The sequence below is a fragment of the Argopecten irradians genome, chromosome 9, assembly GCF_041381155.1.
Source record: "Argopecten irradians isolate NY chromosome 9, Ai_NY, whole genome shotgun sequence".
NCBI classification, from domain to species: Eukaryota; Metazoa; Mollusca; class Bivalvia; order Pectinida; family Pectinidae; genus Argopecten; species Argopecten irradians.
In genome coordinates, this window is record NC_091142.1 from 4627788 (window position 1) to 4655257 (window position 27470).

Sequence of the window (27470 nt, forward strand, 5' to 3'; positions counted from 1 at the left end):
TTCTGAGCATGCGCATAAATTGCGGAAGTAACTAATGTAATTTAAATGTGTTTCATATGAGTAGACACGGATCTTCTGTTTTGAATGCTGTTTATTGGTGAGTAACCCGTTTTAACGACTGTTGCATCCTATCGATATACTAAGCATCTTCAGAACACACCTGCATCTTAACAAATATGCAAATTAAGACGTTAGACTGTTGTGAATGCAATGTATTTTGTTTTGACAATTATCTCCCCTGACCGTCTCGGACTCCACTGACCGATGTCTCGATTCCTTGTTGTCAAAATCCTAGTAACATTAAGCTTGCAAACATTGCACGATAACCTTCACTTTTGCGACGGATTTCTTTGAATTTTCTCATACACGCCACAGTTCTGTCATAGAACATTTGAATTTACAAAATCTGCAGACTCATTAGTTCCACTTGTTTCATGTTGAACCTGCTGTTTCAACTTGGTGACAACAGCACTGTGACAAGATGTAGACTAGCAAATTACCGGTCACACTTAATAACGACAACAAACGACAAGAAACGACAACAAACGACAACACGTTAAATACAAGGAAAAGTTAGTGACAACACAGGATATGTTATTCAGTACATTAAAATGAATATTTCTACCAAGTTTTATGAAGATTGGAGCAAAAATGAAGGAATTAGAGCGATTTGAATATTCTGAAATCGGCCGCTGGTCAACGATAGATCGAGTGACAAGAGGTTTGCCGTGACGGTATACCGACAACACATTGTAACATCGAAAATGTTTTGAAAACCTAACGACAACAGAAGATATGTTTTTCGTCATACTATAATGCATCTATGTACAAAATTTCATTAAGATTGGAATAAAAAATGAAGACTTTATACCTGTTTTAATGTTACGAGATCGGCGACTGGTCAGGTTTATATCGTGAGTGTGTATGTTCAGTATTACCGACAACACATCATAGCATTAAAAATATTACAAAAACCTAACGACAACATAAGATATGTTGTTTGTCATACCATAATGCATATCTGTACAAAATTTCATTAAGATTGGAGTAAAAATACCGGAGTAATGACGATTTCAAATATGAAGAGACGCAGAGTGTATACATGTGTGTAAGCCAAGCTTACATGTACAGATCTAGATCCGACCGACAACACAAAATATTTTACGAAATTACGCAGTTATGTTACTGCAAATAATAATATATGTAACCTATATCTAAAGAAAGTAATTCATGCCAAGTGTAATGTATATTGATGAAGATTTGAATGAGTAATGATCATTGAAATTCTCAGTAGACCGACGGCTTGCATACAGTATACATAGAAGAAGCACACACCGCACACACGTGTGTATATTATCAGTGTGATTTCAGTTCGCAATTGTATTTATTGTTATGTAAACATATGGTGTTTATATATACTTCCCATATGTTATCTTAAGAAATACACTATTATATTTTTATTTTTTATTGTACATTTTTGTATAAAATATTTGCGTATATTTTCGAGAGCATGAATGAACAACAAAGAAAAAGCGCCGATAATGTCGTCTATCTTTGGCGAGGATGGACTGATCAATTCGGATACTATCAAAGAATTTGATTCAGTATCAAGCAAAAACAACAATATGTATGGTGAACGTATTGGTACATATTGGTTTGAAAAAACTTTACCACCTATCCGGCGCAGGGTGGTTGAGGCCCGAGTACGATGCCCCCATATACCCAAAGGCTGGAAAAACAACAATTGCGAATCAAATGAATGACATCATAAAGCTTGTTGGTGACAGGAAAAATTAGAAAGTTCCAGATTTGATAAAACGATTAGAGCACATACAAAACACGCAGTACAACCACGTGCGCAGATCGCTTCCAGGAATAGGAGAGTATGAAATAACTCCGCATGCGCAACATTTAAAAATAAGTTCAGTATTTTGGAGAGAACTGCCCGTTGTAGAAAAGATAACGGAAAGTGCACAAGTTTTTGAAACTTGTGAAGCAGTAAAAGGAACTTATATCTTCCACTAATGGAATTCTAACTATTCCAAAAACTGCAGCCAACGTGTGCGTGGAAATCGAACAGAATCGCACGGACCGGTCCGTCTATACAGAAAAAATGTCTTAGCGAAATCTTGTGTGCCCACAGGACGGGATTCAAGATATTTAAGGATTGTGTTTCTCTTAAACAGTTAGACTTTAAACGATACGTTTGCGAAATAATCAGTTGGACATTTTACGATATGTTTCCGAAATCTTGTGTGCCCGCAGGACGGGATTCAAGATGTTGTAACAGTTAAAATTCGTTTACCTTCTAATACTTTTCAAATGAATTACACGTATGTATGTCAGTAAAAATCAATCAATAAATGAAATATGTAAGTTCAGTAATAAAAAGTGTTAAATAAACGTAACATTTGTAAGCTTCCCGAAATTAAAACTTACGATACGCAAGCGAAATCTTGTGTGCCCGCAGGACAGGATTCAAGATATTAAAACTTAATCTTTCAAATAAAACGTATTAAATAAAGTAAAAGTTACCGCGTAAATAAAATAGTGAATTAATATAAAAAAATATTTACGCAGCTAAAAATACACACACAAAAAAACTAAATAGATTAGCTACACCAACATATAAAGGACCCTGAGTAGAACCACGTCCGTTCATAGGGTCTGGAAACATATTCGTGTATTGAGTTCTACACCGACTATAATGATGTTTACACAACAATGGCTTAGACAAATAGTATCGAGACTCTATGCACTCGTACACACGCGTGTACAGGTGTGTGTGTGTGAGTCGTCGATCTGTTGTCGGTAGTAAACCGGACCAGTCGCCGATCTCGTAACATTAAAACAGGTATAAAGTCTTCATTTTTATTCCAATCTTAATGAAATTTTGTACAAAGATGCATTATAGTATGACAAAAAACAACATATCTTCTGTTGTCGTTAGGTTTTCAAAACATTTTCGATGTTACAATTTGTTGTCGGTATACCGTCACGGCAAACCTCTTGTCACTCGATCTATCGTTGACCAGCGGCCGATTTCAGAATATTCAAATCGCTCTAATTCCTTCAATTTTGCTCCAATCTTTATAAAAACTTGTTAGAAATATTCATTTTAATGTACTGAATAACATATCCTGTGTTGTCACTAACTTTTCCTTGTATTTAACGTGTTGTCGTTTCTTGTCGTTTCTTGTCGTTTCTTGTCGTTTGTTGTCGTTATTAAGTGTGACCCCAAATTACGAATTTAGGACTTAAAGAAAACAAAATAATTTTGCGCATGTATCAGTTCTGCGTGTATCAGTGTGTCTGCTAATTATATTTAACTATCCTTTTTCTAACTAGACAAGTCTGGAGATTATAAACATCACATAATATCTCTACTACTAGCTACTGAAGGAAAAGTTATTACCTTCTGACTGACTTTCAGAAGGTGATATCTTATTCACTACAACAGTAGCTATAGCTGCTATACTCTACCAGCTGACTTATGGCTCAGAGCTCAGATTGACAGACTTATACTACTAGTTATATATTACTGTACCTGTTTAGATTGAAAAGTGTTAAGTGTGATGAAAGGACAAAATAGATAACCCCTGCTTGAAGGATATATGCCAAGCCAATGGTCTCAGCAAAAGGCTGGTAGAGAATTCGAAGTTGGTTTATTAATTGATAGATGGAAAAAATAAACTGTACCTGAAACAGTGTATTTAGAGTAAAGAGGATTGATGGCAAGATTGAAGTGGTTTATTTATTTTTCACGTAGATGTTGTAGATGGTGTCAAACAGATTGAGTCATATTTATTATTAACTTGCTCTGTGCTGCAGTCAAGGATATATAAGTGAGAAGGATTTGTCACTGTCTCTTAAACACCACGCGAGACCCCTATGAATCGTCAATAAGAAAAAAACATTTTTCTCAACAAATACTTGTCTTTTCGAGTCAAAAAAAACCAACAATGTAAAGCTTAATAGATTTAATTTCAAGTGTTGAAATGTGTATACTGTTATCTGTAACAAATAACATTGATTTCTACAATGATTTTGGTTTAAAACTGTTGTTATGGATATATATGGACAATTAGTTAAAGTTAGAAAATGAGGGATTTTGAGAAGTTCAAGAGCCTGAGGTCCAATGGGCTGAAATGATTATGACCAAATAAAGGTTTTTATCCACAGGCAAGCTTTGCAGTTCTCAAATACAGCTCTTGTTTTTAAACATTTTGTCTCAAAACAACAACACAAATCAACAAAGTAAGGTCCTATGATAGTCTATTATAAATCAGCTGAACAATGACCTCTCATTTTATGCGAGTGGTCAGGTTTGAATAATTTGACCTCAGGTGTATATGTGATAAACTTACAAACAGAAAAATAACAGAAGTTTGGGTGCTTATTAAATTTTATAAGTATTAATATTTATAAGTTATGTTCTAGAATATGACTACCTGATTTTGATTGAACACCAGCATAAGCACATCCTTTCACGATAGTACTAGTCAAACCCCCAGTGTTATGAGAGATCTTTAGTGGTGAATATTCGCATATGGATTATTTTTGCTATATTCACGGTTTCAGTTAAAAGTGCAAAAAGTTTGTACATTGTTGAATTAGCACATTCACAAAAATTTTTGCTCTAATCAAAAAGGCATGAAGAAAAGTAATTAGTTCAATGATACATGTATTCTACGGTAAGATTTCTAGCGAAAAATATTATCTAATATATATATGATTACCATATTATTACATCTAAATTGTGTAAGTTTACATTTAAAAGTTAGTCTGTTAGTCATACCAGGCTTAGGCCTACTTGCCTTGATGACAAAGGTACAAAATGTGTTGATAAAACGTTGCGAAAGATTTCACCAATAATTTATAGCCACTGTCAAATATATATAACTGGGTCGTTGTTTATAACCCTTGTTTGGGTGTCTTCTTGTCAGTCAGTTACATCTGTATGATGATTAAGGCAATCATTGATATATAGCCCATTACCTAGTTTAAGGACATTTAAATTACACTAATTATTTTGTTCAATTGGCAATGAACAAATGTTCCATGGTTTTTTGACAATGGCATATATACAGGATTTCTGGTTTAGTGCACAAAATTAGCTGACTGAATTGCCGAACAATCAGCAGCGTCATTGGTACCAGGTGTGTAGGATTATAGATTTTCACTTTGAAGAACAAAGTATTGATTACATAATGAGATAATAAACCTATTCATTTCAGACATGGGCTGACCAATTTGATGGTGTTGTTATCAGACTGTGAAGTTACTTGCTGACTCTGGGACCATGCTGGGACCAAGATTGTTTGGTCCATGACTGCAGCATAAACCATTTCTGTACTGTAAGTTGTGATCTATTCTGATACATGTGTGTAATTGGTATAAATTTTGCTGTTCACTTTTGTCATCCAGTGTTTTTTCTCACATTTGACACATGTCATATATATACATGTTTGTTAAGTCATTGTCAGTCCTATGAACCTAACAAACATCAGACAACATTAATTTGGATATCTATATTATTGCAGTTATATATAGGGCAAAGAAGAAATTCCAACAGTGTGGTTAACATTACATACTTACAGTGGAACTAACGCATTTAATTCAAATTTGTTGAGTTATTCTGAATTCACATATGTGCATAAAGCCATTCAACTTGCAAAGCTCAAATGGTCCAATAGCTAAATCTATTACCTTGAATTCAGTCAATTCACGATAATTATTCTGATTACAAGGTTTTTTGCAATTGCTCTAATAGCTCAAAGTTTTGCTTTGATACAGTCAGGTCTTATTCTAATTTACAATAGTGATACTGATTCTGAGATCTCAGTTGATTTTACAGTTGTCTGTTTGTCTCAGTTGAGAGTTGTAAACCAGGTTTCAATTGCATTTAATTGTACTTCATTTATATTGTTAGCTTTGTGGCCTCAGATAGAAATATCAGGCTTCAAGTGACACTTCCTTAAAAATTCCCTACCACATACTACTTGTTTGTGTAGATAATGATATTTAAAGTTAGATAAGTTGCTTGTATTATACCTAGTGGGCTGCAGTTTGCTGCCTGATGCTATTTTAACAGAATGAAGTCTCAAGATCTTTCGCACCATTTATGATTGTCATGTGTTATTACTTTTTTAGCTCACCTGGACCGAAGGGCCGGTGAGCTTATGTCATGGCGCGGCGTCCGTCGTCCGTCGTCCGTCCGTCGTCCGTCTGTCCGTCAACATTTCCTTTAAATCGCTACTAGTCATAGAGTTCTGCATGGATTTTAACCAAAAAATTTGGCCAGAAACATCCTTGGGGGAGGGGAACAGAACTTGTATAATTTTGGCTTGACCCCCCAGGGACAAGAGGGGGGCAAATGGGCCCAATAGGGGAAACTTGAGGTAAATCTATAAATCGCTACTTGTCCTAGAGTTTTCTGCATGGATTGAAACCAAATTTGGCCAGAAAAACATCCTTGGGGGGAAGGGAATAGAGACTTGTATAAATTTTGGGCTCTGACCCCCCAGGGGACAGGAGGGGCGGGGCCCAATAGGGGAAATTGAGGTAAATCCTATAAAATCTTACTTGTCCTAGTGTTCTGCATGGATTGTAACCAAATTTGGCAGAAAACATCCTTGGGGGAAAGGGGAACAGAACTTGTATAAATTTTTTTTGGCCCTGACCCCTGGGGACAGGAGGGGCGGGGCCCAATAAGGGAAATTGAGGTAAATCCTTATAAATCACTACTTGTCCTAGTGTTCTGCATGGAATTGTAACCAATTTGGCCAGGGGAAACATCCTAGGGGGAAGGGGAACAGAACTTGTATAAATTTTTGCTCTCAGATGACCCCCTGGGGAGGAGGGGTGGGGCCCAATAGGGGAAATAGAGGTAAAATCCTATAAATCGCTACTTGTCCTAGATAATTCTGCATGGATTGTAACCAAATTTAGCCAGAAACATTTCTTAGGGGAATAGGAAACAGAACTTATATAAAATTTTGGCTCTGACCCCAGGACAAGAGGGGCGGGCCCAATAGGGGAAATAGAGGTAAATCCTTAAATCGCTACTTGTCCTAGAGTTCTGCATGGATTGAAACCAAATTTGGCCAGAAAACATCCTTGGGGGAAGGGGAATAGAACTTGTATAACTTTTGGATCTGACCCCCTGGGGGCAGGAAGGGGCGGGGGGCCCAATAGGGAAATTTAGGTAAATCCTATAAATCGCTACTAGTCTTAGAGTTCTGCTTGGATTTTAACCAAATTTGGCCCAGAAACATCCTTGGGGTTAAAGAATTCCTATAATTTTTGGCTTTCAACTGAGCAGAAAGAGTGGGGCCCAAATAGGGGAATTAGAGGTTAAATATTCAAATTCCTTCAGAAAAGAAACAATGAACCTTACTAGGCATTACAAACCAGGTGAGAGATACAGGCCCTCTGGGCCTCTTGTTTGTTTGTGTTTGTTTTACTTACTATTAAGTCAGCTTAGTATAATTTAATTATTAGGATGCCCCAGGTTTAGGAGGTTATGAAAAGCTGGAGTACCTGGTGCAAAAAACCACCGACCTATATATTTGTTCACTCCTAGCAACTGCCAAGGTTTTACATTAACAGTTTGCCAACTGAAACAAGTAGACATTGTACTGGTCAACTCATTAAGTTTGACAATTGAAGAAAAACTTTTATTAATTTTTAAATGTTGATATTTTAATATTGAACCCTGCCGCTCCACATGGGATGCAATTTGAAAACCCTGACGTAGAGAACTAGTGCACGTGGCCATGGTAATATGTTGATGCACCTCACGGGCAACTCATGATCATGAATCAGTGCCCCCTAGTATTTAATGGTGGCATTTTGCTGCCCCTGGTCACTACATCCTCCCATGTGTGTTGTAATTTATAATGTGAGGTACACAAAATAGAGACTGGATTGACTAAGGCATGAAACTTATTTTGAAAACCACTTGCCAGAATTTAAGATTTCAGTATAATTTAACCCAAAACAAGGTAACTAAAATTCAAACCGACAAGTTTACACCAATTTTCACTTGCCCGGGAGCATATTTCACTGGTCTCCAGCCCATCGGGCCTGGGATATTTCTTGCCCTGAATTCACTGCGGTACTGATTTTATAGATGAACAATCGTTTTCGTAGGTCTTTGACAGTGACATGCCTCTATCTATCTTTGTTGTTGATTCACATGACTAATACTGTTTAGAAACTCAACAAACAGTTTTATAACTCCTTCATGCTTCCACAAATCTGTAAAAACAAACAAGTTATTTGACCCCCTCTACCACCGAAAACATTTACACAGTGAGTCTCCAAAAGTCATGATGTAATTATGCCATTAAATTGACATTTAGATTTATTCTAGAAGTACACCTCTAGCTCTATGCTCTCGGAATAAGGCCCTGCTCTGTATTCTGAAGCTTAGAGGCACAATCAGAATCTTTTTTATCATCATGATCACCATGGATTTTAAAATGTCACGCACTAGTTAGATAATAAAAAAGAAAGTGTATTGAAGTTTTGGTGACTGCCATCTGTGGGCATGCTGGCTTCTAAAGTGTTTCCATTCAACAGCGTTCAAGTGGCGAGCCATTTGTTAACAGACAGCACATTCATCCGACCACAACATTTGTTTTAATTTCATAACCGGTTTTCATAGTCGGTGGGTAGAAGGTATTTGGGTCAGGCTCATAACACGCAAGACCAGGAAGATCAGTTATTGTCAATATCTACTCTGATGGAAAATCATATTTCTACATTTAGTTATAATGCTGTCTGTGGAGTATATAGAACATTGTGTCAGTGGAACTGTCTACAAAAACACTATAAGTGGATTGGGATTACAATTGTATTGTGACCATTTGTTAGTTTTTTAAGGCTGTTTGGACACTGTTCATTGATAATAATTATAAGCTGCTTCTGACTTGGAAACACCATTTCACTGTGGATTTAGGAGCTAATATTTTTACCTACGATATATAGTGTATTTCGTATTGATATCAGTCAGCCCAGGAGCTAATATTTTTAAACCACCGATATACCAGTAGTGTATTTGGTACTCGTAGCTATAGGCTCATTACATAACTGCCAAACAAGAAACAATTTCTAATAATGTACTCAGACAACACTGAATGAAATGTCAATGCATTGAGGATGTTTTATTCTAGTGTTTTACCTGGTCATTGGAGTTACAAATTCCTTAGCTAGTAGACCTGTTTGGAGTGTGTACCTGTCATTGCTATATATCGTGTACACATTTAACGACTGTGGGAGCTGTTGTCCAGAGGTTCTATAACATTGAGTAACTTCCTACAACCGAGGACACTAGCTTATCATCGATCTGTGTTACATGTTATTGGACTTTTATTTGTGGGTATAAACAATCCCCTTTTCCTTCCTACATTTCTTATCTTGAGGATTTTATCAAGAGGATTGTACTAGTACTGAAGCCAGACATGGAAGTCAACAAAAGTAAGATTGATGATAATATATCTATTTAATATTTTATGCTGATTAAAAAATATTTATATTTTTATGTCAATTCAGATATTTCTCTCAACAGGTGTCTAAACCTAGTTTGAAAATAACAGGCAGCTATTACCCTAGACTGGCTACCAGTCTCTAGAATATTAAACAAATCACTAAAAATTGGCATTGATTATTTTTGTCTCTACTACATGCCTGATTCTAATGTTTTTAAACAAGGGGGAGATAATCTAGTAAAGAACTCTGCTGAGAAAGTCTTATCAGCAACTTAGGGTCTGGTGGCCAGTCTACTATTACCCGTGTAATGTAAGCATGGATATATATTCACAATTTGCATGTGTAAATATCAACACGTCGCCATATTGATAGCTTTTTTTTATCGATAATTATGTACAGCTGTTAACTTTTTTAGCCCACCATCATCAGATGGTGGGGGCTATTCCAAATCGCCTTTCGTCCGTGGTCCGTCGTAACCGTGTCCTTCCCTTCACGTCCGTTCCGTCCGTCCGTCCGTCCGTTTCCGTCCGTCCGTACCCGTCCCGTTAACAATTCTTGTTACCGCCTATTTCTCTAAAAGTTACTGAAGGGATCTTTCTCAAATTTTCATATGTAGGTTCCCCTAGGACCCTAAGTTGTGCATATTGTATTTTGGGACTGATCGGCACCATCAACAAGATGGCCGACCCAGCCCAGCCATCTTGGATTTTAGATAGTTAAAGTTTTGTTTACCGCTATTTCCTACAGAAAGTAACACTGAAGGGATCTTTCTCAAATTTCATATGTAGGTTCCCCTAGGACCCTAGTTGTGGCATATTATTTTTGGGACTGATCGGTCAACAAGATGGTCCCGACCAGCCGCCATCTTGGATTTGATAGTTTAAAGATGTGTTGTTACCGCTATTTCTCAGAAAGCATTGAAGGGATCTTCATCAAAATATCACTTATGTAGGTTCCCCTAGGACCCTTGTTGTGCATATATTATTTTGGGATACTAGATCGGGTCAACAAGATGGCCACCAGGCAGCCATCTTGGATTTTGAATAGTTAAAGTTTGTTACCCTACCCCTATCAAGCTATTTCTCATTAAAGTATTTGAAGGGATCTTTCTCAAATTTCATATGTAGGTTCCCGTAGGACCCTTGTTGTGCATATTGCATTTTGGGACTGATCGGTTCAACAAGATGGCCACCCCCCCCCCGACAGCCGCCATCTTGGATTTTGATCAGTTAAAGTTGGTTATCGCTTTCTCAGAAAATTTCATCATTATGTAGGTTCCCCTAGGACCCCAGTTGTGCTATATTGCATTTTTTGGGACTGATCGGTCAACAAGATGGCCGACCGGTGGCCATCTTGGATTTTGATAGTTAAAGTTTTGTTACCGCTATTTCTCAGAAAGTGTTGAAGGGATTGTTCTCAAATTTCATATGTAGGTTCCTCTTGGACCCTAGTTCTGCATATTACATTTTGGGGACTGATCGGTTCAACAAGATGGCCCGACAAGCAGCCATCTTGGATTTTGATAGTTAAAGTTTGTTACGGCCTATTCTATTTCTCAGAAAAGTATTGAAGGGATTGGTCTCAAATTTCATATGTAGGTTCCCCTTGGACCCTAGTAGTGCATATTGCATTTTGGGACTGATCAGTCAACAAGATGGCTGCCAGGTAGCCATCTTGGATTTTGATAGTTAAAGTTTGTTACGCTATTTCTCACAAAAAGCACTAAAGGGGATCTTTCTCAAATTTCATATGTAGGTTCCCCTAAGGACCCCAGTTGTGCATATTGCATTTTGGGACTGATCGGTCAACAAGATGGCCGCCAGGTAGCCATCTTGGATTTTGATAGTTAAAGTTTTGTTACCGCTATTTCTCAGAAAGCACTGAAGGGATCTTTCTCAAATTTCATATGTAGGTTCCCCTAGGACCCCAGTTTGTGCATATTGCATTTTGGGACTGATCGGTCAACAAGATGGCCGACCGGTGGCCATCAGGGATGGGTTCAATTACATAGCAATGTAATTAATTAAATTACACATTACATTTTAAAATGGCATTACCATTACCATTACCATTACATGTATTTTGCAATGTAATTAATTAAATTACCATTACTTTACCAATGTAATTAATTAAATTACACATTACTTTCAGGTTTTTAATAAAAGAAAAAACCTGTATCCCAAGGACTGGGCATTATATTAATAAAAAATAACTATCTTTATACAATACATATCCATGTACATTTGTATACTAATTTAAGATATGCATTCATTAGTAAGGTACTTTAAATTTCCAAATATTACATTTATATGAACAATCATATTAGTATGTAGTTCTATTTCACATTTCATCGGTTAATACAATAATGTTAATATAAAGTACCTTTAATTTTTGAGGTTACACTGATAATTATCAGACTTTCAAAATTGGTGTGTGTGATCAGAAATATTACATAGTACAGATACTAAGATAGTCTACATTGGTAGATGTAATAGAAATAAAAAGAAATATTAGGTAATAATTGTGTTTACACATGATATCTTTTAACTTTGCCACCTTTGAAATTCTATAGATGTGATAAAGTCATTGTAATGCAGTTTACCCCATAGTTTTATCTATATATATATAAATGTATATAATTTTACTAATTTGTGCTGGAAACTAAATCTTTTATTAAGCCATATACCTAGTGTAACTTAGAATTTCACATTAGGTGTGATTCTAACATATACCTAGTTAACGGTAGTGAAGGTAACGATCAATTGTTCTCACTTATGCTGATTGCCCCCAAGGTTGTGATTATCTATAATTACCAGATATCTGGTCTAGGCTCCTTGTTCTTCAAATCAAACTTTATTTTCCTACCTAATTTAATACAATTAAGGGCATAGGTGGGAAAGACATTGTTCTCACTATTGATAATGAATGCTAAATAAAGAACTGTTATTAAACTATATGGTAGACATGCATAGTAACTAATCATAAAGATATTAAAGCTAAAATGAAAAGACAAAAACTTTAGTGAGAACAGAAATATGGAAAATATATAATCTGAAAAATCTATTTATATTCATGTCCTTTAAAAAACATCACATGTAATTGAAATGTAATTGAAAAGTAATTGAGCATTACATGCATTTTTGTAATGTAATTAATTAAATTACCATTACATGTAATTGAAATTTGCTTCAATTACACATTACATTCAAATACTTGAAAAATTGTAATGCATTACAATTAATTACCATTACATTTTTAGCCCACCATCATCAGATGGTGGGCTATTCAAATCGCCTTTCGTCCGTGGTCCGTCGTCGTCCGTCCGTCCTTCCCGTCCTTCCGTCCGTCCGTCCGTCCGTCCGTTAACAATTCTTGTTACCGCTATTTCTCAGAAAGTGCTAAAGGGATCTTTTTCAAATTTCATATGTTAGGTTCCCCTAGGACCCTAGTTGTGCATATTGCATTTTGGGACCCGATCGGTGAACAAGATGGCCGACAGGCGGCCATCTTGGATTTTGATAGTTTTAAAGTTTGTTACCGGCTATTTCTCAAAAAGTACTGAAGGGATCTTTCTCAAATTTCATATATAGGTTCCCCTAGGACCCTAGTTGTGCATATTGCATTTTGGAATCGATCGGTGAACAAGATGGCCGACAGGCGGCCATCTTGGATTTTGATAGTTAAAGTTTGTTACCGCTATTTCTCAAAAAGTACTGAAGGGATCTTTCTCAAATTTCATATATAGGTTCCCCTAGGACCCTAGTTGTGCATATTGCATTTTGTGACCGATCGATGAACAAGATGGCCGACAGGCGGCCATCTTGGATTTTGATAGTTAAGGTTTGTTACCGCTATTTCTCAAAAAGTGCTGAGGGGATCTTTGTCAAATTTCATATACAGGTTCCCCTAGGACCCTAGTTGTGCATATTGCATTTTGGGACCGATCGGTGAACAAGATGGCCGACAGGCGGCCATCTTGGAATTTGATAGTTAAAGTTTGTTACCGCTATTTCTCAAAAAGTACTGAAGGGATCTTTCTCAAATTTCATATACAGGTTTCCCTAGGACCCTAGTTGTGCATATTGCATTTTGGGACCGATCGGTGAACAAGATGGCCAACAGGCGGCCATCTTGGATTTTGATAGTTAAAGTTTGTTACCGCTATTTCTCAAAAAGTACTGAAGGGATCTTTCTCAAATTTTCATATATAGGTTCCCCTAGGACCCTAGTTGTGCAATATTGCATTTTGGGACCGATCATGAACAAGATGGCCGACAAGCGGCCATCTTGGATTTTGATAGTTAAAGTTTGTTACCACGCTATTTCTCAAAAAAGTGCTGAAGGGATCTTTCTCAAATTTCATATACAGGTTCCCCTAGAACCCTAGTTGTGCATATTGCATTTTGGGACCGATCGGTGAACAAGATGGCCGACAGGCGGCCATCTTGGATTTTGATAGTTAAAGTTTGTTACCACTATTTCTCAAAAAGTACTGAAGGGATCTTTCTCAAATTTCATATACAGGTTTTCCCTAGAACCCTAGTTGTGCATAGTGCATTTTGGGACCGATCGGTGAACAAGATGGCTGACAGGCGGCCATCTTGGATTTTGATAGTTAAAGTTTGTTACCCGCTATTTCTCAAAAAGTACTGAAGGGATCTTTCTCAAATTTCATATATAGGTTCCCCTAGGACCCTAGTTGTGCATATTGCATTTTGGGACCGATCAATGAACAAGATTGCCGACCGACGGCCATTTTGGATTTTGATAGTTTAAGTTTGTTTATAGCTATTTCTCAGAAAGTACGTAAGGGATCTTTCTCAAATTCCATTGATAGGTTCCTCTTGTACCCTAGTTGTGCATAGTACCTTTTAGGACTGATGCATAATGCCTTTCGGGACTGATCGGTAAACAAGATGGCCAACCGGCCGCCATCTTAGATTTCATAGTTGAAGTTTGTAACCACTATTTCTTAGAAAGTACTAAAGCGATCTGTCTCAAATTTTATATGTAGTGTGTTTGAAAAAGTTTGAAAAGCAGGGAAAAGATCCCTCTTTCCATTGTCTTACCCCATGCCTTGCTTGGATTTTGATAGTTAAATATCAGAAAGTATTGAAGGGATTGTTCTCAAATATCATATGTAGGTTCCTCTAGGACCCTAGTTCTGCCTATTGCATTTTGCGACCACCATCTTGGATTTTGATAGTTTAAAGTTTGAAAAGCAGAAAAAGGAATTGTAAGTTTGTTCTGGGCTTAAAACAGGGAAAATGTTCTGGGCTAAAACATCCTTCGCATAATTAGTGAAAATTTTCACCTTTATCAAGTAAAACTAATTACCAGTACATTATAGGTAAAAAATATCATTTAAGATAATTTTAAAAGTCGATGAATATGATTAATTGTGATAAGATCCAATTAATATGTGCAAATATTAATTAGCTTATAATCAGTATCTTCTACAACACTGACCTGGGACTAAAATAACAAAACTAAATAATTTGTAGCAGAATTAAAACAAATTCTTTACGTATATTCATTTCATTAAATGCAGCCAGCTGTCATAATTCCTAAATTAAAATCTCTGCTTTAAATGTAAATATCTTAATATAGAATAAATTAGTTATATTCTACGATGAGTAACTGCTGGAAATATTTATATTTGAATACCTCCACAGTAAAAAGTGATTGTGTAAAAGAATTCTAAATATATTATAAATGGAAGTGACTTATTTTGGTGGTTACTGTATATAATGTTATAGCTATATAGGTACTTTTACTATTTTTGTGAAGTTTCAATTTGAAGTGATCACCATATGTGCAATTTGAGAGCTAATGTATTAGAATCAGTGTTTTGTAGGATTATACATTCATTAAATATTGGCAGTCACAGCATTATGTCCTACATGCATATGAATATTTGATCACATATATACATTGCCTGGATTTTACATAGAGGTAATATGAAAAGACAGTGTATATATACACTGTACTTGCATAAAACCATTCTGGATCCTACCTCGGGATAGAGTATATAGAATTTATAGTCTGCATGGAATTACAATGATGGATAGTTTTGGATATACCATGGTGTCTTCAAATTCCTTGAATTTCAGTGACAGATATTTGGTTTGGTTTGACAAATTTAATACCCTATTATAACAGCTAGCTGTTTCATTTACGGACTTGTCTGGTTTAGATGGTGGAGGAAAACCACTGACCAACGGTCAGTACCAGACAACTGGCCCACATGGAATTCAAACTTGTGACCCAGAGGTGAAGGGTGTAAGTGTCGGGACACCTTAAGCTTGACCACTTGGGACACAGCAGCCTAGCTCCTTCATTGGCAGAAAGTCTTGAAATCAATTAAAATGAAATTTAAGAAAAAGTCTGGAAATTTTATGGCAAAGTATGATAAAGGAGAAAATAAATTGACCAATGAAATGACAAAACAATGAAGTCTCTATTTATTTCCCACTTGATTGTGTGATTACACGGTATGCTCTTTGTATGCAGATTGATATTCTATTCTAGATCCAGTGACTTGGGTATTTCAGAGAATATTTTGGGAAAAAATAATACAGAACTTGACTTCCCTTTTGAAATTTATCACTTTCTGGCGACTTGGATGAGATTAAATTAATAATTTACAGCAAAGAAAATAAAATGTTCTCTAAAAGACCATAAAACTCAATTATATCCGATAGCAATACTGTAATATGAATGATTTTATCATGGATCTTTTTATTTTCCGTATAACAGATCATGTATACACAAAATCACCAACATGTGTCTTTACATGGACCCCTATAGCTATCTATGTCTGATTGATCGACAGGATACAAAAGCTGATATGCACGTCAGTGAAATGAGGTTAAATTCTACAAATATTTGCACATTTTCAGGCCCTGTTTAAAATTGCTCTGGTGTAATGGTTCGTGATAGACTTATAATTTTCTAATGAGGTGTCTAAGATTTGAGTTATGTAATTATATGACTTTGTTACAAATCATTAAATCATTGCTTTATGTCTTTTTATTGTCATCAGTCTCTATGTAAATTACCGTGTTTGACCCAATAAGCGCCCAAGGTGTTTAAAAATTGAAGCATATAAGGGGGAGCTGAGACACAAATTTGGACTAGTCTTTCATAAAATCAGTCTATAAAGTAAGCCATAAATCAATTTGCAAAAGATATCAGTAAGGAAAACAACACAGTTTTCGTATTTTCAGTCTGCATTTAATTGGAATTAAGTGAAATTGAAGCTTAAAAAGGGGGGGGGCACTTATAGGGATGGGTGCATTTATTGGGTCGAATACGGTAGTATGATTTTAAGTAATCATTAAAAACTTTCTTGCTAAATATTTTTGTCTCTGCGACATGTCTTATTTTAAGTTTTAAAACTAGGGGGAGATAATCTTGTATTATAATTTGACTGAGAAAATCTTTATCATATATAACTGGTGGCCATTCTGATTGATGCTTTTATTCTCACACAATTTTTGTCTCGCTTTCATATTTCTTATATAGAACTAACATGAATTTTCTCTTTGCCGTGACTTATCGTGACCTGCATTCGCATGATTCTGGCCTTTAACAAACATCAAAGAACAAAAAAAAGCTATTTTGTTTAGAGGATAAATCTTATTACGAGACATGATGTTTAATGCATTAAATTATGTATCCAACATGTTTATTTGCCAGTTTTTATGTCAAATTTAACCTCTTACTCATAGGGAAAGAATTAGATAGAATACAAATGGAAATCAGTTTATTTTTGGTACATATAAATTGGCTGCTCAATTGGATTATGATTCAAATTTATTATGTGGAATGATAGTCTTTGTACTTTTTGGCTTTGAGAATTAACATTTGGCTCAGATTATAGCTTTTCTGGTCAAAGGTTTCGTTGGACATGGATGCTCCATGATGTACAGTGGCACCAGTCTTATCATATAGATGTAGCTGAAATACTTTGAACCGCCCATATATGTGGCTTTAGATCTAGATCTGGCAGCAGATCTTAAAAAAGTAAGTTGTATCATAGACTTCTCAAGCAACAAAGTCTCATAATATCGATTGGATGAATCATTTTGGTGTATTTTGCTCGTTTAGTTGGAGTGGATTTTATCCGTATATACAACAGAACACAGGTATGGTGATTTTAATTTATGTACTATTTTCTATTATGATAATAACTATTGTATTAAGTTAAAGATCGTTCGGTTTGATTGGTTCAATGTTCACTAATAGCCATGGTCATTTAAGGACGTGCCAGGTTTTTGAGGTGGAGGAAAGCCAGAGTACTCGTAGAAAAGATATGTACGGTGAGTACCTGGCAGCTGCTCCACATGGGATTCAAACTTGTGACCACGAGGTAGATGGCATGTTATATGTTTCATTGGTACATCAACTTAATAAAACCACTTGGCAACTGTGACTCCTACATTTAGATCAAAGATTCTGTGCTTTAAGTTTGAAGAAATTTTGTTTACTTCTGCATGATCACCTTTATTTGTAATAATTTAATTTGCTAACAGCGACCATAGTGACAAAGTAGCTATTATAATATTCCGTCTTTGCATATTACAGAGTTCTTGTACCCTTGCAATTGTGAGTAGGCATCGATTGTTACGTCATTGTTTTGTGAGCGCAATTCACGTCAGAAAAAGAATGACGTTATGCTTGCAAACACATGACGTCACAATCCATACCTACCTGCAAGTGCAGATAACTCTGTAATATTCAAATACAGAATAAGGTCTCTTTGCATACGTCTGCTTGTATAAAAGTACTTGAGGACTGAGATTTCTTCAACTCTTATTTTGTCCCATAGACAATGCATTGCATGAGGTTGTCTTCATCTTTGAGATGTTTTATACAAGTGCATGGACCTTGAACTTATCAAGGTAATATACGGTACACTGTATATATATTCCAATGCAGGGTGATGGTTTTTCTGCTGATACTCCTCTTTTTATCTAAAACTTGTAACTCTTAAACGACCGGTACTAAATTACTTGTGTATGGAAGGTAAAACACAAATTGATAAAAAAGAATGATTCAGAAACGTTCTGACAGATATCTAAAGTGTAGTGGTCTCTATGTTTGAACCAAATGCTGAAGAATAAAACCTGACCGTCTGATAGACATCCCTGTTTTGCAGACATGAACAAGGAAGACCTTACTCTCCTGAGTTGTGAATCATGAAATAGTCAATTAAAAGACATAAAAAAATGTAAATCTTGAGAAATGCCATGTTAATGATAAGTTGTCGTTGCTGGGATGGAAATAAAAGTCCAGCTAATCTAACTGTACCGGATTCAATCTTTTGGTCGATATATCTCTGCAGCTGCATACCTACACTAGGTCGAGCTTTCATGCAGGGTGATATTGCTTTATCAGCAAGCCCTGCATGTATCTTATCTATCGGAAATGTCTGTTGAAAGGTGTTGAGAAGATCTGTCAGTCAGATCTAAAGTTCAGTCGACCTCAAGGTGGCTGCCTGTCTGTCAGTCTCCAAACACCAATATTTACTTTTGTTTTACCTGTGTTTTATTTCATTATACCTGTGTGTACCTGGTTACCTGGCAGGTGTAATTCTCGTCGGCTGCGTTTTTTTCGTAGGTCGTAACAGGGAAAGTCAACTATCTATAATACCTATGCCTCTAACGTACAATTATGTTTGCACTTATCTCGAATGTAATTGTGTTTTGGTGTTTTTGTGTGTGTTTTCCTGGTCTCCATCTAAAGTCGTTAGGGGCCTGTCAATGTTTGATCTGTACTTAACTCCAGTGCAATCTCTTAAGGAGGTATGTCACCTTGTCTTTACACAGTTATCTGCTCCTGTTAGCTGGTAGGGGTTTGTTTGTAATCGATTTGTTGAAGAGCAATGCCATACTTGTTATAAACAAAGTAATTTCCTTAGAGTGAAGGGTAATATATCTTGGTAAATTGGGTAAAAAAGAAATTTCTACTGCGTTGTTAGATTAGGGCTGTGACAGCCTGGCTATCCAATCAGTTCTAAAGCTATAAATGGAGCAGGTTGCTAGCTTATTCAAACTGTTATAAATGAATAAAGCTACCATATTTCCACTACCCAGGGGATACCCTTATAAATGGCCATAGCTGTAAATTGGATGTAATGGATGTAGTGCATAAAGAGCTTTCCTTATAGGGAAATTTTATTTGTTAGCTCTATAGAGATTGGTTTAAAATATTTTTGAATTTGATATTCAGTTTCACAGTTGAAATATAATGTTACCAAGCTAGTATATTTGCATACTTGTAAATATATTGTCTTGCAATTGTTTAGTCGATACATTTCTCTGGGAGGGGGGTCTTATTTGCGGTCAAATACGATACAAATTAAAGTAGAGAGTAGTTGGAAAGTAGAGTAACTGGAATACACTTTAGGTGTAAACTTCAATGTGAGTATAACTGTTGTGCACAACATGTAAACTTCACATGCAATAATTGGTCATTTTAAATGATATTTGTCAGTTTGACTTGACACACGTTTCCTTCCTAAACTGAAGTCCCCTAATTTGTTTTGAGTTATATATACATTACATACATTGAAGTGATCATGATCACTATTGAATAACACATACCTAGTACATTGGATTTGTGGAATGTCCGAGGTGTCAAGGACATTGTACTATAAGGATTGTTGAAGTATGGTATTCGTCGGAGGTGTTGCAGACATGTATAATATGTATAATCACACTGGCAGTCGATCTCTTACCTTGTAATACTGACAAGTACAAGTGCCTTGAAGCAGGATTTTATTAGCAATTTAAAGCGAAGGGCTTTATAGACAACATTAATACAAAACTGGAGAACCCTGGGGGCTGGAGTTAAAGGATGAATACTTCCTGTGAGGACTAGTGGTCAACAGCTGGTCATACATTGGTCAAACCCTTGTGGTCAAGCTGGACATTGTGTGGAATAAACAGAGAAATGTGGCCTGTATGTGACATGGATAATTATCACCGTGGGTTTTTTGGACTTGGATAATTGGAGTTTTTCTGTTGGATTTGCCATTTGTACTAGCTTACTGATATTGTAGTGTTGAGTGTTCGGACTTCTGGACTACTCGCCTGGGAATTAAATTGAAATTACTTAAAACACACATGGATGTTTAGTAATGGAAATACCAGATGTCATTATAGAATGTGATATACTTGGCATCTTAAAGGTAATTTTAACTTAGAAATGTTTCTGTAGATTTTCAAAGCTACTGGGTATTGAACAAATCAGTACTTTATAAAGATTTTGCCAGTAATCTTTTTGGAATCATTAAAATGCTCGTGTAGGATTTTATAATATAGATTTGAAAACATTTATTCCGATGGCAGCGCGCAGCCTAGTGGTTAAGTTGTCTATTCATAATGACTAGCCCCTCACTTTCAGGTTGCCAGTGGGTTTTACTGACTGTAGGTTGGTGGTGTTATTCAGGAACTCCAGCTTTCTTGAAATGAAACTGGCTGTTTATCTGACTTTAAACAAAACGTCTAAACCCTTAAAAGTAATTGTTTAAGGAGAAAAGATCTCCAGAAATACCGAAATATTCTGATCAATCCAGTGATTGTAAAGAGAAAAAGCTACACATATATAAGTATAATATAGAAGTCAATACAAAAACATAAAAGGAATTATGTATCTCATTCTGGTAACAAGTTTTAAGAGATGTTAACCTTCTTTTAAGGAGTTTATATGTAATGTAAACTACCTGCAGTTTCCCTTTTAAATCTTAAGTGGAAAAACACATTTTGTGAAGATATCAGGTTTTTGTTGAAGAATTTTCTGTATTGTTACTGCCTTGTGTAATTTGTTAATAAATGTAATAGGATCAAATACATTTGTATACAGCTTTACGTTTAAAAAAAAAAAGTATGTTGCATCATGTTTCTATGTTACCTCATTGTACATAAAAGTGCTAAGCTATGAGTAAAACTTCCTTGTTGAATTGAATGACTTAAGGTATATGGTGGTGTAAAGTGTTAAGTTTTAGATATCAGGATCTCTTAAAGCTCAGAATAAAAAATCATCCTGACCCAAAAAGTTTTATGATTTATGATATATGAAACATTAGGTATTAGGTATAAAGTTGTGTATAGAAGTAAACAACTTGATTTATATTTTGCTTCTTGTTTCTAATAATAGCGAATGGTTTCCTATTTTGGCAGGTTTCCTAACCAGTCCACACTGCCACCATGCAGGCCGACGTGAAAGTAAAGAAGACGTCAACGCCCATCAGGACGACTCCTGTTAAAACTAATCGTGGCTTTAAGGAATCCAAATCTGACCACATGAGTCTGTCGTCGAAACAGAAAGCTCCGCTGCAGAGCAAGACTGTTGGCTCTCCTATGGGAAAGCCCTATCTCAGCAAGAGCTATGAGAATTTGTCCTTACACCAGAAGAAGAAGCTTTCGGCCTACATTGATCACAGACCTAAGTCCAGCCTGGGTCTGCCGAAGGCTGACAGTGCAGGTAAACAGAGCAATAAGGAAAACCTACAACAGAAAGACAAAGAAGGTTTCGTTAAACCAAAACCTGTCAAGGCTTTCATTGTGGCCCCCATACGAAAAGCGTCAAGCACCCAAAACATTGACAAGAGCGGTGGGAATGGAGGCAATGGTGGAGGGGGTAGGGACACCCCTCATAAGTCCTATACCAGTAGGATGCAGGCCATGAAACGCGCTCATAGTCAACAGAACGTCAGCAAGGACAAACTGGCGCGTAAACGCACTTCCGCTCCCGCCGACGTCATGGCTTATAATGCAGAGCTTCTTGCCAACTTTGAAAAGGACAAGAAATTGCTTGAGGCTAGAATCTCAGAATTAGTGCAAGTTGCAGAAAATAGAAAAGCTGAAATTGAAAAGTTCAAATATGAAACGAAAAATTTGAAGGAGCAAATTCCGTCACACGATTTAAAGGATGAGATTCAATTTTTAAGAACAGAAAATAAATTGTACATGGACCAGTTGAAGGATTTAGGACATCCAGTGGAACAGATTACAGATACAGAGAAACTGTCTCGGTTAAAAAGTCAAGCGGCCAAAGCAAGCAAGTCTTCAGAGGTAAATGTTCCGAAGAGTATGAGTTGTGATAGTTTGTCAACGGATGGAAGGTGTAATACAGGTAAACTTGACGCGCTTGACCGGTCAGTGACCTCTGAACCCGGCATGTCACTGAACGACATTTGTAGCCAAGTGCCTGAACATCCATCACTCTGTTCTTTGGAAATCAGCGCAAATTGGGAGAAAGGCAGTAACAAGAGCAGCGATGCTCTGAGTGAGGTGAGCGTGGCAGGACTGACGGAGCGTATACTGCAAATGGAAGAGAGTCACTACAGTACAAACGAAGAACTACAAGCCACTCTGCAGGAGCTTGGAGACCTTCAGCATAGTGTTAATGAACTCACTGATGAAAATGAACGTCTGTTCAACGAGAGGAACATTTTACTTGAGTCGCTGTGTACACAAACAGAGAAACTTGAGCACTGTCGTATACAGATTGAACAACTGAAAAGTCTTCTGATCAGTGGGACGTTACCTGATGCGACCAACCGCGAAGTTCAGTTACTGGAACTTCTCAAGGCAGGTCAGGTCGAGAGAGAGGAGATGATCCGTAAACAGAACGAGTATGCAAATGCCCTTCACAACTGTGAACAAGACCTGCGCGATTCGCAGGATGTTGCGGATGCCACACGAGATAAATCCTTGTTATTGGAAGACACTGCATCCAGCTTAAAGTCGGAACGTGACACATATGCACGCCACAACTCGGAACTCAAAGAACAGATTGCAAATAATAGAATTGAGATTTCCCATTACAAGACACTACTTGAGAATGAAAAGACGCGTGTGCAGGAACTCGACCAGTATTGTGCCGCATCAAAGCGATCTGACTTAGAGGAACTTCTGCACAATGCTCTGCAAGAGAAAGACAAACTTGAAGATAAATTGGCCAACACAACTGAGAAGCTGCTCCACAGTCAAAATGAGGTAGACAATTTGCGAGAGATGTTGCGATCTCGAGACGAGGAGATCATGGTCACAAAGAAAAATGGCCGAACTCAGATGCATGAACTCGAGTATAAGGTAGACCGCCTTGACAAGGAACGTGAAGAAAACAAGTTAGAAATCGAATCCCTACGGCAGCGTTTGACGGAAGAGGAACAGGACACCGACCAGCTGCGCGAGGAAAAGAAGTGCCTTTCAATGGAAGTTCAAGGGCTTCACAAACAACTTGATACTGCCCTACAGGACAAGGCAAAGGCAGAGGCAGAGGCACATGAACTCCAGGAGAAAATGGATCTGAAAGCAGAGGAGTGGCAGCAGTTCCAAAAAGACCTTCAGGTCGCTGTACTAGTAGCTAATGACTTCCGCGCAGAGACGCAAGAGGATCGGGATAAAATTCAACAAGACAATGCCACTCTTGCCGAGAAAGTGGCAAGTCTGCAAGGTGATGTTGACAAGCTACGCGAGGAAAATGAGAGACTGAAATCACAGAAAAGTCTCGATGAAAAGAGTAGTACGCCAAAGTCAATAATGTCAAATGCAGAACTGAAGGGCAAGGTCATGTGCACTGTTGATCGCGAATTGCTACACCTACGTGACAAAAGACAGGATAAGAATGCTACACAGTCAGTTAAAAGTTTGATTCGCTCCATTGAGGAGCAGGTCAAGAGCGGCTGCTCATCTCTCCATTCTAGTACATGTAGTTCGCGGAGAAATTCCGACACAACAGACGGAACATCTTTATCAGGAATCCGTGAATTCCAGGACCTTGTCAAGTCACCATCTTCTCCAAATGTTGAGGGTTCACCGTTATACAACACAAGCACTCCCGATGTCACCCTTCGTTCTGCTCTGAAAAAGACAGAAAAACCGTCGCCCATACGTCTTTCAGTAGGCATGTTGTCGTTTGATAGTCCACGATCCCCGCTAGAGACTGGACCAAAGTCAGCTCCCCCAAGTAGTAGCAAAAGTGAAACGTCACCGACGATTACATCAATACTGTCCAATAGGCCTTCAGCCAGCAAGCGTCGCAGCAGTACAGTTGGGTAAGTAAGTGATTAGTGAACCAACCCAAAATATATATAAAAATATGTACTGAAGAACTAAGAGGCATTCATATGTTTTTCATGTCATTTTTTTTACACTAAATATCTTCATTGTCCACTAATTTTGATATAATTTTGTTTTTAAATTCACATTGGTATGTCTTAGGAGGTCTATAGATTAATCTTAAGTTATACCGTGCATAAATAATTTGAATACATGTAGTTTGTATATCATTAGATTTTACTGTGATGAATTCTAGAAAATATGTGATTTTCATGAAATTTGAAATCTGATTTATTTGTGGTTGGGTTCTTATAATTTACTTAAATGAAGATGTATTTTTCTGAGATATTTATTAATCAGCATGTTAGTCTTATGAGGTAGTCAGTGTTTCATGGTTAAAGATACGATGGTGACCTTGACCGAACATTTTCAGCCCAGAAAAGTACAAGTTTTTACGGAAGTTATCCAGTTCTGTGATCTTTGTTTTGTCTATAGACTGGTAGAGAGTGGAGATCGTAAGGAGGTTAGCACCAAGGATCCACTGAGCATGTTATCCAAACAGATGGGAGGCTCCAAGAGGAATGCACTCCTCAAATGGTGTCAGCAGAAAACCATTAACTACCCTGTAAGTTATAAAGGACTGATAGTCAGAACACACACCTTGAGACTAGTAGCATAGTAAAAAAAAGTTACATGTATCTGTAAAGGCTATATGTAATCAAGCTCAACCAAGAGTGAAATATTCTGAAATTTCACATCTGCTTGACAGTAATACAAGAGATCTCATTACAAGGGATCTGGTCCACCTGGTTTAGTTCCTGAGGAACTGAATGCCTCGCTTTTCTATGGCTGAATTAACCATTATTGGCATCAGTAATATGACATAAGTGTTATTATACATTGTATTCTGTCTTTGCATATTACAGAGTTAGCTCCCTTGTTCCTAGGTATCGATTGTTATGTCATTATTTTGTGAGCGCATCTCACGTCGTTTTTTCCAAAAAGTATGACGTTGCGCTAGCAAACACATTAAGTCACAATCAATATCTACCCACAAGGGCAGATAACTCTGTAATATGCAAATATAGGGTAGGTCTTGTGCAAGCAATATCTTGTCCTCACAAAAAGTATTTAGCTGTTAAATGTCTCTCAAAGTCTTCATAGAAGTCATGAAATTTAGACACAGTCAAACCTACAGTATGTTAATTTTGCAGTACTGTGGTACGAATTATCCGGGTATTTAAGATTAGTGTGAAGTTTTATGTACATGTATTTCATACTGACATTTTCAAAAATTTGTCTGATATCATGAAATGCCCAATGAGTTAAACCTCTGACTTAACTATAACCTCCATAATACATCTGTGTGTTATACTCTACTTGTTACACAGAAGGTGGACATCACTAACTTCAGCAGTAGTTGGAATGATGGACTGGCATTCTGTGCCCTGTTACACAGTTATCTACCAAACAAGGTGCCCTACGCAGAACTCTCGTCGGAGGACAAGGTGAGATCATCTAAACAAAGTCAACCTGTTTAAGTAATAAAAGCACCACTACATGTATATGTTCATCTATCGAGATGGACTATACCGGTATGTATTCTTCCAACTCAAACCAACTCAACAATAAAAAGAGGAAAAGTGGAGGAAAATATTGAAAGATTATCAAAATCACTTTAGAATACAGTTAACCAACTTTAAGGTAAATTCGCAAAAGTTTTATCTCCCCGAATTAATATCTTCGTGCACAATTAAATTCAAAAGTATTCAACTTCAAATTGTGAAATTTAAGCTCTGTGAAAATGCTTTGAAAATGAAATTGTGAAATTTAGAAAGTTGGTTTACAGTTTTCATTTTTAGTGACACTACATTTCTACAGTATTAGCACCTTGAACTACTGAACAATCTATATTCTGTTCAGAAAAGTTTCAGTATTCAAATAAGAGAGTCCAATAATACTGAAAAATCGTCATTGTCTTCAAATTATATATCCAATAATACATTATAATGATAATAGCTTAATACATGTATGTAAAACTAAAGTCTAGAGTGATATTGAGTTTTCACTCTAACAGAGTAAGGGAAGACTCTGTAGTTTGGTCAGTTGTACATGCTTTTATGGATCCAATTCTCTAATTTCAGAGGAAAAACTTTAATTACGCATTTGAAGCCGCTGAAAGTGTCGGGATATCTTCTTCAATACTGGTAAGAATATTAAACATTAGTCTTTTTGCTGGGTGAAAGTTGCATTGTTACTGGTTACTTGTAAGCCAATAGTGCCGTTTTCTTCTTAGTCTGTAACCCCAAACTTATCGATGTGAATTTAATACAGTGCAGTGGTTTGTTTATGTGATTGGGACTTCTGTACTTTCAGAATATCAATGATATGGTTGTGATGGAGAGACCAGACTGGCAAGCTGTTATGGCGTATGTGACTTCCATCTATAAACACTTTGAGGTAGACGCAAAATCCTGAGGGTTGCTTACCAGGCTGCAACAGAGGCCAGCCCCAGGAGTGAATGTGTGGAAGAGAAGGTGCGGAGAGAGATGAAACTGACGGCACTGTGGGGAGAAGATTCATTAAAATGTCGTCTCGTTACTTTGTTCGACCTGCTTTGGTGCTTTCTTTATGTTGTTATTGTGACACACACCGTGCCTCTTAAACGGACAAAAGAAGTAAGAAACTTGCAAGTCGCTGGTGATTAATGGAGATTAGCCACATCTTTATCCTGTACATTTAGTGATGGGACTAATTCACATACCACATGATACCTGATAACTTTTGTGCAGGTCTGTTGTTTCTATTGGTGATGGAATGATGGTAAAAGATGATACCCCACACTAAAGTCATTTCAGAGGGAAGATTACAAAGAGTTATGTGCCATCACCACTGGAGATA

General features: G+C 36.9%; 1 protein-coding gene across 2 annotated transcripts; it reads left to right on the forward strand.

Moving 5' to 3' along the window:
• Window positions 1-27236, forward strand: LOC138331156 (cytospin-A-like). Of its 2 annotated transcripts, XM_069278626.1 has the most exons (7): window positions 1-97; window positions 5238-5357; window positions 21684-24565; window positions 25065-25194; window positions 25961-26077; window positions 26714-26776; window positions 26946-27236. In XM_069278626.1, exons 3-7 carry the CDS (start codon window positions 21711-21713, stop codon window positions 27045-27047), a joined length of 3267 nt encoding a protein of 1088 aa, XP_069134727.1. In that variant the 5' UTR covers window positions 1-97; window positions 5238-5357; window positions 21684-21710; the 3' UTR covers window positions 27048-27236. The 2 variants fall into 2 exon arrangements, with proteins under 2 accessions (XP_069134727.1, XP_069134728.1); XM_069278627.1 differs by lacking the exons at window positions 1-97; window positions 5238-5357 and adding an exon at window positions 8687-9483.
• The last annotated feature ends 234 nt before the right edge of the window (window positions 27237-27470 follow it).